General features: G+C 47.9%; 1 protein-coding gene across 1 annotated transcript in view; it reads right to left on the reverse strand.

The window, feature by feature from the left end:
- Qsox2 (quiescin sulfhydryl oxidase 2) overlaps positions 1 to 19471 on the reverse strand; it is a 30065-nt gene that overhangs the window by 5336 nt on the left and 5258 nt on the right. The window contains 15 exon segments of the mRNA XM_038337591.1: positions 3151 to 3208; positions 3210 to 3281; positions 3283 to 3303; positions 3929 to 4051; positions 6633 to 6670; positions 6673 to 6726; positions 6729 to 6760; positions 6915 to 7000; positions 7002 to 7052; positions 8356 to 8419; positions 8421 to 8503; positions 10942 to 11032; positions 11235 to 11340; positions 12581 to 12629; positions 14489 to 14589. Coding sequence (XP_038193519.1) covers positions 3151 to 3208; positions 3210 to 3281; positions 3283 to 3303; positions 3929 to 4051; positions 6633 to 6670; positions 6673 to 6726; positions 6729 to 6760; positions 6915 to 7000; positions 7002 to 7052; positions 8356 to 8419; positions 8421 to 8503; positions 10942 to 11032; positions 11235 to 11340; positions 12581 to 12629; positions 14489 to 14589 — 1029 coding nt within the window.

A 19471-nucleotide genomic window follows, 5' to 3' on the forward strand; every position in this document is an offset into this window, starting at 1 on the left:
TTTTTTTTTTGAGTCAGGATTTCTCTAGTAGTCCTGGCTGTTCTGGAACTTGCTCTATAGACCAGGCCTGGCCTCAAACTCAGAGATCCTCCTGCCTCTGTCTCCCAAATGCTGGGATTAAAAAGTGTGCACCACCACCACCTCCACCCGGCTGCTGGTGGTTTTTAAAATACAACCATCTAGCATCTAGGGCCATAGTTCACAGTGACACAGGGGTTTCTAGACATAGATAGAAGCAGCAGAATATGAAAAAGTATGCACATTTTCAGAAGCAATTACATGCCTAAATGCAGAAAACAAGCAGCCTGAGCCAAGCAACCCAACTATACGAGCATAGATGAGCATAGAATAACAGACTATTATCACAGACAGGCATTACCGTGACTGACAAAAATGCATTTCCACTAGGGAGGGAGGCTTTCCATCCACAGCAGCCTGCATGGATGTCCTGCTTCTCAATAGGCGCTGACCCAGGTTCTGTCAACAAGAAGCTCTTGACAACGGGAAGGTTACACTAGAACCTTTGTATCTGGGATGTACAAATCAGCATACCACTGTTTGTGCTGGCTCTGAATATGCCCATGGGTAGCTGGGCAAACTCCCAGTGTGAGATGCCAGTTACTACTGCTACTTGTAGCCAGCCTGCCTTGCCTCCTCTCCCCACAGATCTCCAAACATCTGCCCACATCACAGTAATCCCCCCCTCTTCCCACCAAACCACTGTTCGCTACAGTCCTAATCTTTAAAGTGGACAAGAAACATAAACCACTACACTTGGGGGAGGGTTAGATCAATGTAGTCAGCACTTTAGTAGACGGGTTTAATCAGCAGCGAGAAAAGAAAACATCAAAAGACTTAATCCTGCTCCTCGACTGACCCAATTCCATTGGCAGGAGACCACTCTCCTCAGGGCTGCATCAGCTGTGTCAAGAGGAGGAGAAAGTGCTGCAGATGCCTGCCTGAATGTGTCTGTCATGCAGACATCAAGCGTGTGTTCTAGTGGGCCTGTGTCTCTGGCTGTCTCAAACTGTCTTGAAGTCATTCTTTCCTTGAGCAAATATCAGCAGTGATCTGAGGAGTTAGCATAGCAGGAGCATGGTGGGGTCAGCATTCACTTTCCTTTTTCCACAGAACTTTCTCCAATAGACAAGGAGATCTCTGGATCAGCCCGTTTAGAGTCAGTCCTGACACATTAAATGACATAGGGCCCTGGGTCTGACCTCAGTGTCTGGACTGCTTCTGGGCTCTCTCGCCTAGTGGTGTGTTCCTCTTTCTCTTGATACACCATGGGAATGTGACTGAGACTAACCAATCCTCTCTTCCCTTCCTGGACATACCCTTTTGCAAGGTGATTTAGATCGCCTCTGTGACGAGGTAGGTCCAATTCGCTATCTCTGAGTTCAGTCGTACAAACAGGATATGGCTCAATGACAACCTGCCCAAGGCCTTTAGGATTCTTCCTGATCTTGGCACCACCTGCTAGGAAGCTGAGTGTGGAGGGAGAGAGGGCCACTTGTTCATCCTGGCCATCCAGAACCAAAATAATCACACGTAACTGTATTAATTAATCACTGCTTGGCCCATTAGTTCTATACTCTTACTGCTAACTCTCACATCTTGATTTAACCTACGTCTATTAATCTGTATATCACCATGAGTTCGTGGCTTACTAGGAAAGATTCGGCATGTCTGTTTCTGGTGGCTCCATGGCGTCTCTCTCCTGACTCTGCTTTCTTCCTCCAGAATTCAGTTCTGTCTTCTCTGCCTACCTAAGTTCCATCCTATCAACTAGGCCAAAGCAGTTTTCTTTATTCATTAACCAATAAAAGCAACAGCACAAACAGAAGGAACTCTTACACTAGCTGAGGGTAGCCTTCAGGAGTGAGTTAATCCAGCCCCCTTCCCTGGAAGGCCAGCTACCACTAGACCACCCACACAAACAAGCTCATGCCTAGAAACAGAAGACTCATTCAAACACGAGCAAGTAAAACGGTGGGTGTTTGGCCGCACCGCACAGTCTTAAGAATTTATGAAGCTACTAGAAGGCATACTGGGAGCGCAATGAGTGACAGTGTGGACCCAAGACTAAAGCAACCAGGGCTGAGAGGCAAACACTGCTCCACAGCTCCAAGGGCTTTATCTACAGGGGATGTGAAGAGAGCAGATGTAATTCTCACCTTGCTCTTCTGTCACTGACAGCTATCGAGCCCTATCCTCAGGTTCTATAGTTTTACAGCTCCATGTGGCAGGCAGCTTTGGGACTGTCCCCTGGTCCCTGCCTCTAAGACTCAAGACTTCACAGGCTCTTGTTCCCTTGGGAGCAGAGTGGGCCCAGTGAGACCAAGATGACAGAAGTGCTGAGTGTCACTCTTCTGCTGGCTCCCTTCTACTAAGCCAGTTGCCAAGATTTGAGTGGACCCTCAGAGGAGCAGCCAGCAGTCACTGAGAAAGCAGGGTAAGGAGGGCCATCCCAAGTTGAAATGGTCTTATTATCTGAAAGCTGAGGATCCAGGCTAAGCCACACTCAAATTCTGACCCACCAAACTGTAAGACTATGATAGTTTGTTTTTAAGATTATTTATTTAATGTGCACTGGTATTTTGCCCATATTACTCTGGAACTGGAATTATAGACAGTTGTGAGCTGCCATGTAGGTGCTGGAAACTGAACCCAGGTCCTCTGGAGAAGCAGCCAGTGACTCTAAACTGCTGACTCATCTCTCTATCCCCAAAGTAGGATGTTTTAAGCTGCTATTTTCTAAATTTATTAGGCTAAATTATTCTAGAACAAATGACAAATAATATACCTCACTAAGCAGGGTTACTGCCTAATTTTCCTGAGTAAAGCAAGGTGAGTTTACATACAAAGATTCCTGGCTTGTCTGTCTTCTCAGTGGTTCTTTTTTATAAGAGCTGTTGTGGCAAAGGGTATTGAACTCTCCCTACTGTCTTCCACAAAGAGGCAGGATGTGCTCATGGTGTCTGAATTCTGAGATGCTCACCTCCAGACTTGGCATGTTCCCTGCCCCGACATATCATAGACAGCAAAACAAAAATCTTGAAGGTCTTATGGGTAGCACATGCCACACACTGAACTAGACAGTGAGTAGAGAAGGCCACTCATGCCAGCTCAGTTAGGCAGATGTTTACCTTGCAACCAGCGCTTCGGGATGGATGGAGGCCTGAACGGTCAAAGTGTGAAACAGTTTTCCAGAGGGAGCATGGGGTAGCCCCTCAACTCCCAATCGGCTTTCCTTGACATCCCACCCACTTCTTGTGGCTGGGTAAGAAAGATTCCAGAAATCTGAAGGGAAAACATCCAACAAAGAATACAGACAAGTGTTAAAATTAACACCAGCTGCAGGATGCCTTGGGCCTTGGTTGGGAGATGATCATACGAAGGTATATATTTATCAAAGCTTTCTTGCTGAATGCCTAAATCTCAGCACTTAGAAGGCTAAGAGTGGAGAATCTCAGTTTGAGGCCACCTGGACTACATGAGACACAATCTCAACAGAACAAAAAGAATCAAACACAACATAAAAACCAAAAGCCCCTGGGTGCTGTGCTGCTTAAGGGCAGCTCTCACAGTGTGTTCTTGGCGAGTTGCCCATAAAGTTGAAGCCTTCAGTATAACCTACCAGTATTACTGAGGTAAGAAGTGGACATGAAGTCATCACAGAAAACGGGAATAGCAAAAAATCATGAGGCATCTCTACTGAGGGATGTGGGCTTCTCCACACAGGGAGATGGGGCCTGTGCTGTGGGAACCAAGCACTGACAACTAAGCCAGGGAGACACCACAGATGAATAGATTTACTCTTCTTTTCTGTAGACTCTGGATCCTAGCCAAAGCAGGAGGAGGAGACATGCGAGGGGAACGGAAAATGGCAGGATTTACACTAGCCATGGCCATGGCTGGGACTTACCGCATTTTTGTTGTTGACTAGGTCTAGGATGGCATTGTATGGAATCTTGTCCAGGGGAGGTTGGCCAAGCCACTCCTGCAGTGTCTCCAAAAGCTTCTTGACTGGTGGTCGGCCAGGGAACAGCTAGAGAAGAAGAACCCATCCTATAAGATGTTGAGAAAAACTGCCACTACCTCCCAAAGTTTGAAAGCAGTATGGAGAGCTATGACCTGTGACAAAGTCCACAAAGCAGAGTCAAAGCCCCACACCACACATGCCCTGCCTCAGACAGTCCTTTAGGAAAAGGATTCAGCCTTAGGGCCAGCCGAGAATTGGGAGTTCTTCAAGAACTAGGGGGACAGCAGATGGCTATTTCACAATGTCAGACAGGGAGACTACTGCATATAGTATATTACCCAAGTCATCAAGGGCTCAGTGGCCCTCCAGAAGGCACCACCTGCATACTTATCCTGTCTTTCGCAATTCTTCAGTTCCACCAGTTCCTCGTCTTGTCTCCAACCAACTGCCCTACAGAATGTGTGGGAACAGAGACCCACCACAGGCAGTGATGACATACAGGAGCCTGGTGAGCGAGTAGCTAAGAGAAACCTGATGGTTTTGTTCTTTGAATAGTATATTGTTCCCTTATTACACGTGCAAAGATAAAGGCGCTTCTTTGGCTATATTTTTATGCATTGTTTACGAAGTAATAAGATCAGTTAAGCAGCACTGAATTTGTTCTTAGGTGTTAAGTAAATTTCACACCTGTAACTTTTTGTGTGTCACCATGATACCACACCTCTTCAAACACCAGAGCTGGCTGAAAGAAGGGCAGGAGGGTAATATACAGAAGGGCATACCAATTAGACAAGGTTAATTCCTGTAAGCCCACAACTATATGCCTGGGTGAATCTTCTGGCTGGAAGTCACTCCAGGGTAGCAGGTCTAGTGAAAACCATAGTTTAGTTGAACGCTTTTTGTTTGAAGACAGGGTTTTCTCTATGTAAGCCCTGGCTGACGTGGAACTCAAAAGTAGACTATTCTTCTTTGGTTTTGTTTTTGTTTATTTATTTTATTTTTGCTTTATTTTTTCAAGAAAGGGTTTCTCTGTGTAGCTTTGAAGTCTACCCTGGAACTCGCTCTGTAGATCAGTCTGGCCGCGAACCCACAGAGATCCGCCTGCCTCTGCCTCCTGAAGTACTTGGATTAAAGGTGGGCACCCCCACTGCCCGGCTGACTAGACTGTTCTTAACCTGCATAGATCTGCTTGCCTCTGCCAACAGAGTGCTGGGATCATAGGTGTGTGTCACCAAAACTAGCTGGACCACTTTTAAAGAACAAAGTCATCCAGTGTCATCTCAAATCCTGAGCAGCACAGTGGGCTAAATACCTAGCAGTATTCACTGAAATATCTGACCCATTATCCTTGAAACAATAAATCCTACTTCCTTTGTTTTCTGAATTACACTATAAATGTAAATGTTTACAATCTAACTAGCTAGACAAAAGCAGTCCTATCAGGGACTTTTCTTTCTTTCTTACTTTCTTTTTTTTTTTTTTCCGAGACAGGGTCTCTCTGTAGCTTTGGAGCCTATCCTGAACTAGCTCTTGTAGCCCCCAGGCTGGCCTCGAACTCACAGAGATCCACCTGCCTCTGCCTCCCAAGTGCTGGGGTTAAAGGCATGTGCCATCCACCACCCCCGGCCTAAGGGACTTTTCATTTAGTGAAAGAAGGCCTATAAAAATACCTTGCTTCATCTGTACACAGTACAAGGTAAGGTGGGTCTAACATTGCACTTGTGCCAATAGTGGCGGTGGTGGTATCTGAAAGGCCAGAAAGCAGCAGGACCACAGCCAGACCAGAGGGGCTGTTACGTGTTCATCCCAAAGGGCAGGGCAATCCTCCTCTCCAGCTCTGGGCACTGAAGATGAACATTTGGCAGGGAACTAAGCCTGACACTTCTCACTCTTATGCCAGCTACCAGAGCGTTAGCCGTACTACTCAATACTAAAGGTGGAGGTGGTCCCAGCCCATATAGGAGGTCTTCTGAGAATGTCAAGCATGCTGCCCTGACTTCTGGAGTTCTACCTGCCCCTTCCTACTCTGTACAACCGAGTCCTGTTCTTCAGGAGCCAGTCACCTGAAAACTACTAGCTCAGGGCCTCTCTTCCAACCCCTTGGGAGCCCTCCTGCCAGGGCTGAATGGCCACAGAGTACACACCTAGTGGCCTTCCTGCATTAGCTTTGTTAGGTGTCCCTTCATCGTCTCCTTAGTCCTGTTCAGCACCTATGCAACGGGAACTAAGTTCCTCACATGACTTCTGGGAGACTATGGCTATGCTGCTAGTCTTCAACCTGACTCTGGCATGGCAGGGACCTAGGCTGTGTTGTGTCATGGACTTTCCCTTTCCCTGGACACCTGACTCTCCTAGAACCCCATTCTGAAGCTGCCTAGGAGCAGGTCCCCACCTTTACCTATCAGTACAATCCACCCATGCCTCATGGTTTCCCTCAGGCCTGCTGACTGCCCCAAGCTAAGTGGGAAAGTCAGCGCTCAGTGTGCTCTGCTCCTCTTCTCAGCCTCTTTTGCCCCTCCCCTCACAAGCAAATACCAGTCAATACCAGGGTGTCCTAGGCTAGCTAACCATCCACATCAACAGACAGATGACCCAAGTCCATACTAAACGGGACCTAGTATTACCGTCTGAGCAGAACTAGCCGCACCTTGGCAACGACAGTTATGAAGTCCTTGAATGTCTTAGCTGAGTTCCAGCCAGGGACTTGTGGGCAGCCAGCTCTACTCTCAGCAGGTAGTGAGTCCCGACTCCAGGTCTGCGGAGTACAGCTTGGCCCTGGGAGGAACAGTGAGGAATGAGGAAGGATACTTCCTGATTTCCTGTACAAGGCCCCTCTTGTTTCCACCATCACCCCCAGGTGGGGAGGTAGATTAAGGGAGCGGCCCCAGAGGGTAGCCTCTTGGCTCTCCCCAGTCCCACTCATACTTGCCTGTCAAATTCTTCCCAAACCATAACCTCTGAATTTTCTTCTTTGGCTGGGTTCTCAGGCAAGGAAGGAAGTGACTTTTTCCTCACAATCTGGCAAAGAGTTTAGATAAGAGGAAAAAAATGATCGAGAGGCTTTGCGCTGTGAAAGAAGGAGGGGATGATTTTATGGCTGTCCTCTGAGACCTTGCAGCCTCTCCATGGCCATAGCTTGGAGGAGAGCTGTTCAACCCTCACAAATGCTATTCACCCTGTGCATACATTTGACAGAGGTGGTGAAGGACACTCACCTCAGCTGGGCCTCAGGAGCTGCCCTCCCATCTGAGAATGAGAAGACAGAACACCAAATCCAGAGAATCACTGACATAGCTACAGTAAGTACCACAGCTCATCCACACTTGCTGGGACTGCAAGATGCTTGTAAAGCTGTTTTGAGCATCTGCCAAAACGAGTTCATCCCAGCTTGATTCCACTGTGCCAGAGGGGCCTTCATGACAGCTTGCTCAGCCAGCTGAGCCATATCTGGAGGCCAAGGCCTGCGACTGGCCAGTCCCAAGCTCTCTGCCATTCAGAAGCCACCCAGAGCTCAGTGTCATTTCCACAAAGAATGCAGTCATGTTTATTGTCAAGTATTACCAAGGCTTGTGTTAGAGGTGGCACATGTGACAGTCTTGGTACTACATGTACATACATCTGTCTTCAGAACCCAACTGCAGTTACTGGGTAACTGTCAGGGCAGCCCAGCTGCTCCAGGCCTCATCCCAAGTAGCTCCATGACCTCAGGTGCCCTGGGTTTCTATTTTTCTTTTCCTTTTTGAGAGAGGGGTCTCATGTAGTCCCTATGTAGCCAAGGATGACCTTGAACTTCTGATCCTTCTGCCTACCTCCCAAATGTTGGGGTTACAGGTATTGCCACCACCATGCCTAGTTATGCAGTGATAAGATCAAACCTAGGCTTCCTGCATGTTAACCAAGTGCTCTGCCACACAACCCTTCCTTTGCATAGCTAAAGAATTATGACATGTAACTTGAGACTTTGGGAAGGCTCTCCTGCAGCCTCAACAACTCTGGCTAACTTTCACATCTATTTTGCTCTCTGAAGCTTTGTTCATGGTCACTTTATTGACCAGGTATCTGTGCACAACCCACCTTTCACTCTAAACAGGGTTTGCTGGCTACAAAAGACACAACCCAAAGCCCAGACTAGCATAGGACACCTGTTGCACTTGAGGTCTGTGCAGAAACCCATGGAAAACAACCAGAGGCAATGACCACTCCAGATCCTGGAGCCTGGAACATAGTCACAACAGGTCAGGAAAGGTGGCCTTGCATCTTGGCAACTAGTCTGTCATGTGGACTCTGAGCCTTTATTCAGTATGCCAATGAAGTCTGAGTCTCCACAGACCTTACTGAGTGCTCATCTACTCATTATATAAACTGGGCACTTACACATTAACCAGTCCATGAGACCCATTTGGGTAAATCAAGTAACAGGAAGGAACCGAAGAATGCCAGTGTTCCCAGAAACGCTTTGTCCCTATCCAGTGCTCGGCTCACCACGATGTTTTCATATGGAATCAAATCTAAGATCACCTGCAGAACAAAAAGTCATGTTACCCTTCATGCTTTTCTTGGAAAACAACTGGAGTATGTAGACCCACCACTTCACAGGCCACCCTTCACCCAGCAGGCACTGAACTATTCAGAAACAGTACTGTCCACCTGGACACACAACACAGGAAAACCTTGCTCCATCTGCAAATAGCTGGGTGGTGTGACATGCAGTACTGTACCAGTTATACAAGACTGAGGCACATCCTTCCCTCTGCAATCAAAAGCATCCGGTGCACCTTAACTGTTATTACTTTTTCTTTTCTTTTGTTTTTTGTTTTTTGGTTTTTCGAGACAGGGTTTCCCAGTAGTTTCTAGAGACTGTCCTGGAACTAGCTCTTGTAGCCCAGGCTGGCCTTGAACTCAGAAATCCGCCTGCCTCTGCCTCCCGAGTGCTGGGATTAAAGGCGTGCGCACCACCGCCCGGCTTGTTATTACATTTTAAGCAGCTCTTCAAGTCACATGCCTGCTCTCATTTAGCAACTTTCCAAAATAATCAAAAATAACATTTGTTGTGTGTGTATGCATTCATGTATATGTATAAGTGCATGTATGTATGCAGACACATGTGGAGGTCAGAGGACAACCTAAGATGTCATTACTCAGGTACCGTTACTTTGTGTTTGAGACAGGGTCTCTCATTATCCTGGAGCTTGCCAAGCAGGCAGGCTGGCTGGCCAGCAAACCCCAGAGATGTGCCTACCCTGGCTACTCAGCACTGGGATTACAGTATGCTGCTGGGGATGAAACTCAAGTCCTAAGGCTTTCAAGGTAAGCACTTTATGGGCTGAATCATAAAGTAACCCAGACCCCAATGTAACATTTGTTACCAGACTTTACCTTTCTGAACCAGTTTGTCTGCTACTGAATATACATGAATTGAGTAAGTGCCTCCACCACTCATAAGCTACAGCCCTGTTTTCCCAACACACTGGCTATTGTGTGCCCACATTTCTGGGCTAACTGGAAATTCAACATCATTCCAGCTCTGAGCCAGGAGGTTTGGGGTGGCTCCTACAGGTGACTTGTAACCCGTTGGACTTGCTTAGGCTGAAGGAGCTGCAGTTGGTCTTAGTGACAGAGAGACCATAGTTATGGTATCTCAATGTCTAAAAAGCCCCTCCTGTGCTCACCACAGGGCAAGTGGAGTCTGCCTCTGCTGCTCTTAGACATCAACAAAGCCAGTTACTTCCTGGAATGAGGAAGGGATTACATGTGCGGTGGATTACAGTGGTTGGTGGTGATGACGGTGGTAGTGGTAGTCCTTTTGTTTGTTTGTTTGTTTGTTGTTGTTACTGTTGTTTTTGAGATACTTTGTAGCCTTCACTGGAACTCACCTGTAGTCCAGGTTGATCTTAAACTCACAGAAATTTGCCACTGGAGTGCTGGGATTAAAGGTGCATGACACCACACTGGTCACAATGGTTCTTCTTGATACTGACTTCTAGGGCACCCTTAGTTACAGGTACTACCCAGAGAGCCAGGCCTTACTGATCCCAAAGGCACTGATGTGCTGGTACTATGGGGACACAGTAACTGGCAAGAAAATGGGCCTTCAGCCATTTTTTCAGGGATGAAGTCCTGTGTTTGGTTTATAAGTGTTTAAGTGTACATGTGTATGAAGGGTGCAGAGGCACTGCCCGGAAGATCTGGCATGCAGTGGCTCTGGGCAGTAGGAAAAGTAGCTGGGCATGAAGGAGTTCTGGGCTCCACTGCTTCTCAGTCCTTTGACTGAGAATCTTGCCAACAATGAAGCAAAGGATAAGACGTATCACCAAACATGGAGGGAGGACAGTAAGATCCTGGAGGGCAGCAGGCACATGGAGTTGCCACACTGTTGTCTGGAGTCTGCCTCACACCCTCCAAGGCCTACTGAGGACAGTACTATCTCCTCCTTCCTGAGCTACCCAGATAACCTGGAGAACTGCACTCAAGTGGCAGGAGGGAAGAGCCCAGGGGTCAGTGCTGAATTCCCATGTGGGCTGGGAGGCTTCCTTTTTGTCTTCAAGGGATCCTGGTATAACTAGGTCTCTGTTACCTTGGTTTGATACTTAGCCAAAGCTAAAGGCTTCTGAACTACCCACATGACACCAACATCTTACAGAGAAGCAAGGTCTTACAGACTCCTGGATGTGGTAACACAGGAGATCTGTAACAGCGCACAGTAATGGCACTGATGGAAGACAAAGCTATGGCTGGACCCTCAAAGGCAAGCCCTGTCACTCCAGCATGTTTTGCTATATACGCCAGTGACTTGGGTCTCTGTAACTAACGATAGCTCAAGGCTCATTGGTTGTTGCTATCAATGCACTAGCTACAGTCTACCCCCACCACACTAACTACAGCCTACCCCCACTGCACTAACTGCAGCCTACCCCCACCATGCCAGCTGCAGGCCCAGAACATACAAGATGCAATACCTCTCGTCCAATATAAGAACCATTGCTTTCAAACACAACAGCGTGGTATTGGCCACTGTGGCTGTCCATGAGGGAAAGGATGTCACTGGTCCTGTCAGGAGAAAGCAAAACCTTCAGTGCTTTCCATAATATTGAGATGTCACAGCATGCAAGTACCCTGGTCACTTACACACAGATTTTAAAAATCATGCCCAATATGCACCATGCAACTTGGGAAGAGGTATGAACCAGGGCTTCCCACTTGCTGATGATGCTCTAGGCCCCATAGGCCATCTTTCAATGGAACTACTCACTGAATAGGGTCCAGGGGTGGGCAGGCAGGAGGCCGAGTGCCCTCTGTATGGTTCTGCAGGAAGTCAATCATTGTCTGCCTGACTGTCCGCAGCTCCCTGTCAGGTCCTACAAAAGCAAAATCTAGGTCATGGTTGTGGCTGCAGGTATATGTACCTCAGCAGCCATCCCAAGCCCAGAGCCCAAGGACAGTGAAGGCAGCAGCACCATTCACACAACTCTGTGTGTACAACTGCTCACTGACAGGCTGTAGCATGGTCAGCAGCAGGTGCATACAATGGGAGATCACACAGCCTAGAGCAAGTGACAGGCAACAGGACACCCGGCAAAATGACAGATCTCATGCTCATGGTGGTAAGAGGTGGCCAGGCGCATCAACAACTCCATATACACTGCTAACACAGGCAAACTACTCCTGATGCCAGAAATGGCAGGTGTCTCCCAGGGGACAAGCCTGTGAAGCAGTCACCTGGTCTTCACTAGGGCACTGCTCACCTGGCCAGGCTCACACATTAAAATATATGAGCTGAGCCCTATACTTGTGTGTGTGTGTGTGTGTGTGTGTGTGTGTGTGTGTATACTCCACTAGACACTTTCTCAATAAGAGTCGTTAACACATGAAAGTGAGAAAAGGACTGCAAGTCCCAGGGTAGGGCTGGGAGGTGCAGAGCCAGAATGGAGGATATACATGCGTGAAACAGCCAAAGGACAAGCTTAATAAAAATTGTAATAAAAAATTTACTACCAGCTGGGCAGTGGTGGTGCATGCTTTTACTCTCAGAACTTGGGAGGCAGAGGCAGGGGGATCTCAGTGAGCTTGAGGCCAGCCTGGTCTATAAGAGCTAGTTTCTGAACAGCTAGGGCTGTTACACAGAGAAACCCTGTCTCAAAAATAAAATAAAATTAAATAAATAAAAAATAAAAAAATTACTACCACATTTCCCAAGAAGGGCAAAGCACAAAATAAAGAATCTTCTGTGGCTGGAGATATGGCTTAGTGGATAAGAGCATATACTGCCCTTCCAGAGGACTGAATTCAGTTCCTAAAACCCATAACAGATGGTTCACAGCCTCCTGTAATTCCAGTTTCAGGGGGTCTGACCTCCAAGGACAGACAGGTGTGCACACACAAACACACACATATAATTCTAAAAAAAATGTTTTTAAAACTTATTACCACAAAAATTATTAAAAGTCTGAGCGTTTAATAGAAAGTCAGGCAGCACTGGTACAAATATGTCGACTGCAGAGAGGAGGCCCATGGGCTCCATCTGCTGGGACCATATCCAGTTTACCAGGTTGATGGAGTCAGTCTACGGGATGAGAATAGAATACTGCATATCCTTACCTTTAAAATTTTCTCCAGTTGTAAACTCCTTCGTAAATGCTTTAAAATACTAAAGGAAAAACACATACACACAAAAATAAGAAACAGCTTGGGGGAATTGTGCATATACTTAACAAGATGCACAAGACACGTTCTATGTCTCCATGAACACTACGGTTCCTGCGGACGTGTGCGCCACTGCACTAAGAACCACTGCTTTCACTGTCAGTCTAGTCCAACAGGATCCGAAGCAAGGCAGCTCACTAGGACGGGGTCCTTACAAAGGTGGTACCCCTTGAAGAGCAATTTGAGGGCACAGGTTCTAGGGAAGAGGGGCTATCCAGAGCCTCTGAGAAGAGAGCTCCCGACCAGGGCTGCCCCATCAGAAGCGCATCACGACAGCGGTGGCTAGGTAGTATTCCTAACAAAGGCCACAGGAGAAACAGTGCAGACATGCAGAGGAATCCTATAACAGTGGGGGAAGCAGACACACTTGAGAGGAAAGTGACAGCCATCTAACAGTTCCTCAAGAATAAAAAACACAGATGCGCTTGTCACCAGGAAAACAGGGAGCACAGGCACTTTGTCCTGCACCATGGGCAGATGCATCATGTTGTGGGAAGGGCTGGCCCCATGGAGTCCTCTGGCCTTCTTCCCAGACCCAGCCAGGGAAACGTGTGTGTATGAAGGGGGTAGGGGCCCTCACAGCAACATTGGTCCGTATAATAAAATCCAGGAGATACCTCAACACTCAGCAGAGAGGGCCATCACATTCAATGAGACATTACTGCACAGCCAAACCCAATGAGCCACAGCACTGCCCAGCACCATGGGCAAATCTTGGCAAAGTCATATGAAGTATAAGAAAGGCCCAGACATTTACAACAGCACTGTTTAATAGAGGGTATGAAGCTAGTGTCAAGTAAGACAGAGATACATGTGACATTATCAGCCCAAGGCTAGAAAGCAAGAGAACAAGCAGCAAGGGCCTGTGAGGTCTCTGGGACTGGTACCACAGAGCATTACACTGGGAAGCCAGGTGGTCATAGGGTAGCAAAGCCCAGTCAATGAATGGGTGGGGAAACACAGGGGACACCACTGGGCTGGGTCCTGCCTCTGACAGTGCAAAGTACTAGCAGGGCAGAAGTGCAGAGATAGAATCACAGGTTTGTTTTTTTTTTTTTGTTTTGTTTTTTTTTGAGAAATTATCTCTGAGTTGGGTAGTGGTGGCTCACACCTTTAATCCTAGCACTCAAGAGGCAGAGGCAGGTGGTCTCTGAATTCAAGGCCAGCCTAGTCTACAAAGTGAGTTTCAGGACAGACAGGGCTACACAGAGAAATCCTGTTTCCAAAATAAAGAAAAAGAAAAAGAAGAAAAGGAGGAGGAAGAAATAAGAAGGAAGAAGAGGAGAAGGAGAAATGGGGGGGGGGGGCTATGTGGTTTTGGAGATGCCCATGAGTTTGAGATGTTCAAATACAAGCATGTGGCCACACATTCATGCACACACTAAGCAGCAGACCTTCGGCAGGATCTCAGGTAGTAACTCTGCCCTCTAGTGGAAGAAATATGTACAAGTTTGGTGGCAGGCCCAACTGCAGCCCAGGCAACAAGGTGCTGAGGAAGCCACTTTCAACACTGCTGGTGCCTTCTGCCAGTAACAGGACCAAGCAGCATAATATCCCACAAAGATAGGCACCCAATAGGTTTCTGTGTGATCAGGGGCTTCATAAAGCATCTGGCTCTTGATCAGAGCCTTCTGCGACTCAAGATGAAGAATAAAGGGGCAATGTGCCGGGCAGTGTGAATGCAAATTCGCACAAAGTTTTTAATGATAACTTAGGATTCACTGGTACAGGAATTCTGCCTAAAAAGCCCCTTGTAAAAAAAAAAGCAGGACTGGAGCAGAGTCAAGGTTGATGGGGGCTCACCCTGAAAGTGGGGTAGAAGTGGATATCATATGTGCGGCACACGTCTTGGTTCTTTTCTTCTGCACAGTCCAGAGCAGCGACACGGATGGCAGCACTCCAGTCTACAAGGCAAGAAATGGGACCTTGAGCAGAGTTACCAGCACCACGTCATTCCATCCTAGGCAGCAACTGCATGAGCACCAGTTGCCGCAGTGAAACCACCCGTGTACCTCCCTTTAAGTGTTTGTGAGCCTGTGCTGAGCTGGGAAAACAGAGTAGCATTTTAACCAAAACAAGAGGTGTCTTCCAACACTGTTCACTGAGAAAGCTGATTTTCGTTGAATTTTCAAATCACTCAGCAGCTTGCTATACAGCATCTCCTATTAAAAGACACCTGATGGTGGAAGTGTAGGAACCGGAAGCATTGTCTGAAAGATGGTAATGGAACACTGCAAGAGATACCAAGTATAGCATGCAAGGTGATTAGATGTCCTACATGTGCCTTGTCTCGATGTCAGTAATTACCAGCTCTTGTGAATGCTTTATCCCAGTCCCTACTCAGTTCTAGAACTCAGGAAGTAATCTCAGATCCAAATCCATCATAAATCTTCCTGTCATTTTCAGATCCAACACACCGCCATGGCCATAGCAAATGACGCATGCTCCTAATGCCATTAAGGCACCTAGTTGAACATACTCCTCCCACTCCTGCCACATTCGACACTTTCCTAGAGCTCCTTAAAAGGGGAATAGGTAGAGATTTTTATCAGGTTCTTTTGCGGGATTAGTCTTAATAGCAAAATATAAGTCAAAGTGTAAGTCAGGTGCACCCTTTAATCCCAGCATGCCACAGACAGAGGCAGGTGGATCTCTGAGTTTGAGGTCAGTCTAATTTACAGAGCAAGTTCCAGGATAGCTAGGGATTAAAAAAAAAAGTGAAGTGTGCTTCTGCAGGAGCATTGGCGGGGGGGGCGGGGCGGGGAAGAGCTCTGGGCACTTCTGTCATTATTAGAATAAATACACGTTAAATCCAGGCTGTAGCCTCTTTTCTCAGCTCTCACCCAGGGGAGGGACACGCTCCTGGTAATACAGAGATAAGTGCCTAGCTCTCTCTGACTTGCCCTCTGGTCACTAGTATCAGGTGCACCTTTAGGTAACCGCTGGGGGTCCTTCTAAGAGTCGTGCATTAAAATCTCCAGGGTATTGAGTCACATCATCATGCATACTTCCAGGCATCTGGTCCTGCAGGGGTCCTGTCTAGGCCCCAGGCCCAGAAGTGCTGAGCTGCTGGCTTGGTGCCTGTGCATGGTCAGCAGCACAGCATAGCTCACAGATAACACAGTGCTGGCTGGGGGAACACGCATGAAAGACAGTCAGGAGAGCCACCTGGGTGACCTTATATATGCTTCCGGAAGTGCTTGATTTCTGGGCAGGAGCTCTACAGTTCATACAGGCGCATTAGCATGTTCTGTGTTGCTAGTGTTATTCTGTCACATGAAACCATTCTCAGTAGGACAAGTATATTCAAAAGCCTCAGAGGCTGCATATGGGGATTTACTTGAGCTGAAGGGACGTGTCAGAGGACACTTAACCAGGTGCCAGAAGTCAATGACTGTCTTCTTTGTGAGCCACCCAGTGTCCTTCCTACATACCACCCTGACATACACACCCTTTCTTTATTTTAATATGAATAAGAAGAATAGGTCATTCACAGATACTAACCAAATAAATACTGTTGCTATGGAAAGCCAGCTCTGCCACAAGGCCACTTTAAAAGCGTAGAAGAGAACTCCAGTATTTCTGAATCACAAGCATAGCTTCCTGGAGTCTCAAATGGCACAGAACTGAGGAAGACAGTTAATACTCCCATCCAATTAGGGGCAGATGGCACAGAAGGCACTCTGAGGCTCAAGGTGCTTCGAGTGGCAGATTCACGCCCTGCATCTGGCACAGCATCTCACTCCCACCACCCTGATTTGACTCACAGACCTCAACCAATTCACTCTGTTCACTGAGTGTTCCCACCCACACTTCCTTCCATGTTTCTAGAAAAGCACCTTCTGCCTGGAAAGAGTGTAACAGTGAAAAATCTCCATGAGTAAAATGTAGGAACCAGTCTCCAGTCAGCTGAAATACCAAACCCACCCAGAACTGGGATGGCTGCCACCTAGGATTGCATGGTGGGGTCTGGTCCTGGTTTTCATTTTTTCAGATTTTCTTAAGCATGCATACTCAGAGAACTGAGTGTAGGGGCTGGGGACTCAGTAGCAGAGGACACTCCCTAGGCTGATCCTGCACTGCGGCAGCTGCCCTGCTGGTACTGGGTACTGGCTTTGTGTTTCCCAGATTCTGCCTTCCAGACTCTGAAGCAGGCCACTCCAACACAAGGCCACGGGAAAAGACAGTTTCCCAGTGCTGCAGGAGACAGTGCTCAGCAAGACAAACTACAGAGCAGCTTGTAGTTTGTCTGCTTATTGTTTTGTTTGCTTTTGTCTGAGATAGGCTCTGACTAGGTAGCCCAGGCTGGGCTTTGAACTTGAAATGCTCCTGCTTAGCCTCCTGAGTGCTGAGATCATAGACTGGCTGGTTAATATAAGCCAGCGCATAAAGACTGAACACAGGAGCCCTCCTGATATGGCTCAGCATCTGGAAGACTGAAGGCACCGAGAGCCTAGTCCAATAGAATGCAGAGCAGTGCTCGCTGACAACTGCACCCTGGCTCTCCATCAGAGCAAGGCCTCATTGCTGATTCACAGATTTCACCACCACGGTCGGCTCTGTCCCCAAATACACGAGCAACCTCCTGGCCCTGCAGCGTAACCAGCACAGAACACTGCTGTGGGTTTTTGATCCACAGTGTCCCAACCTGGCCCTACTCTGTACTGAGGACACTGAATTCTAAGTACCCACATGATGAGGAAGAAAGAGGGAACTCCAGAACCAATTCTCCTGACAAGGATACCAGGACAGAGACAAGGAAGGAGGGCATGTGGGGAAGTGATGCTTCTGAGTGCTAATCTACTACCTGGGCTCTGGGAAGCAGCAAGGTGCAGTGAACCATACTATCAAGATGGAGGGAGACTCTTAGCTCAGCTGTGCTCCTGAGAACAAGTTTGTATAGCCTTGTGCAAACAGCTGCAGGAGGTCACGCAGGACCTCACAGAACTCTGTGGCTTCAAACCAGTCCTTACAGGTCCCCACAGTCACACAACACTCTGTCAGATCTCTCGTCCTGGGTTTGGACCCCCCTTTGTTCCCTTGGCTGGGTCCTCTTCCTGTCTCCCTCTAGGTCCCTGAAGGGATACCACTACAGCATCCACGACACTCAGGTGCATGAAGGTGAAGGTGAGGACCATGAGCAACACAGCAGTCATCAGCCGGTGAGCGCTGCAGACTGTCCCAGGGCAACAACATGGTTAGGCCATGGAAGCAAGGCTAAGACCTCTCTAGGGCCAGTGAAAGGTCTTCTTACCAAGTATCTGTAGAACACTTACTAATGACAATGCCCTCTGACCTCAGAGATTCATAAGAGCAGGCCTTGTGAGAGCAAATTCTACCACACAGTGCATGTGCATCACAGACAAGGGCCGGGAACAAGTCCTCCTTCCCAGGTTGTTGGGGCAATGGGACTGACACACCACAATGTCCACTTCTGGCCTGGCCCACTCTGAGCCCTGCCTCTGTGGTGACTGCAGCTGGCTGTCCAAGCATTTCTCGTGAACTGTCTTCCTTCTCAGTTCCAACTGTCACACATAGGTACAATGGAGACACCACTGGCTCTCTCTTGTTCAGCCTCACAACAATCATTTCAATCACATGGGATCGGCTGCCCTCTGGCCCCACATGGGGCAACTGTTGGCTTGAAATGAGAAAGCTCTGGGTGGCCCATACTGTCTCAGCAGTCTGGTGACTCATCAGCATGGTAAAAAGCCATCGCTGCAGCACCGAGGAGCAAGGAGCAAGGAGCGTGGAGCTTATCTCCTTCAGACACGATTGGTAACAAGGTCATATGCCAGTGATGGAAATCCTTACCGTGAGTCCACCCTGTAGCACCAAAGCATAATTTCCAAAGAATAAAAACAGACTCTCAAGCTGGTTGTGCTGGTGCATGCTGCAATCCCAGCACTTGGAAGGCAGAAGCAGGCAGATCTCTTGAGTATGAGGCCAATCTGGTCTACAGACTGAGTTCCAGAATAGCTAGGGCTAAAAGAGAAACCCTGTCTCAAAAACCGAGAGAGAGAAAGAGCAGATTCTCATTGAGGGAACCCATGTCACCATGCTAACAATGTCTTTCAGTAGATCACTGAAGGTGTGGGCAGAGGAACACTGGAGGATCAAACTACAAGACTACTAGGGACAGCATGTAGCTAGGACAAAGCTGTCTCAGTGCTGACCTACCCCATCAGCATCTTACTGACTGGGTAAATGTGGAGTTCACATAAGTAGCCAGGGTTAGTGAGCAGTGAACAGCAGCCACCCAGACACCCCTGATTACAGTTCCTGTGAACTGAAGTCCTAGTATGAGACGGGAAGGACCCAAAGCCCACAGTAGCTGAGGATGAAAGCAGCCAGAAGGCGGAAGCTGACCAGGCTGGGAGCATGACCATATCCTGGGCTCAGACGCGATAGGTCATTAAGTCTCCTTGTAAGAATCACTCCTTACCCTTGCCTCAGGGTAAGCATTGGCCCAAATCTATCTATACAGTTGGTTGGGTGAACTGGTACACACCACACCTGGAATCCCAGCATCAAAAAGCAGAGGCAAGAGGATGGCAACTTTGAAGACCTTGCCTCAAACAAATCATCCCTCCCTCTACGATTAAAAAGTGCAAAGGACCTTCATGAGTGTGCCTTGCCTCTGTTCTGTCTACAGGGAACCTCATAGGCCTGAAAGGGCTGCAAAGTCCCTGAGCTGACCTTAGAAGGTATAACTTTATTCTGCTTCCCCACCACCAGCTAGACCCTTGGCTGTGGCGGGCAATGACTCTACTGTCCTCTATCAAT

This window comes from Arvicola amphibius, chromosome 7 (assembly GCF_903992535.2).
Source record: "Arvicola amphibius chromosome 7, mArvAmp1.2, whole genome shotgun sequence".
Taxonomy (NCBI): Eukaryota; Metazoa; Chordata; class Mammalia; order Rodentia; family Cricetidae; genus Arvicola; species Arvicola amphibius.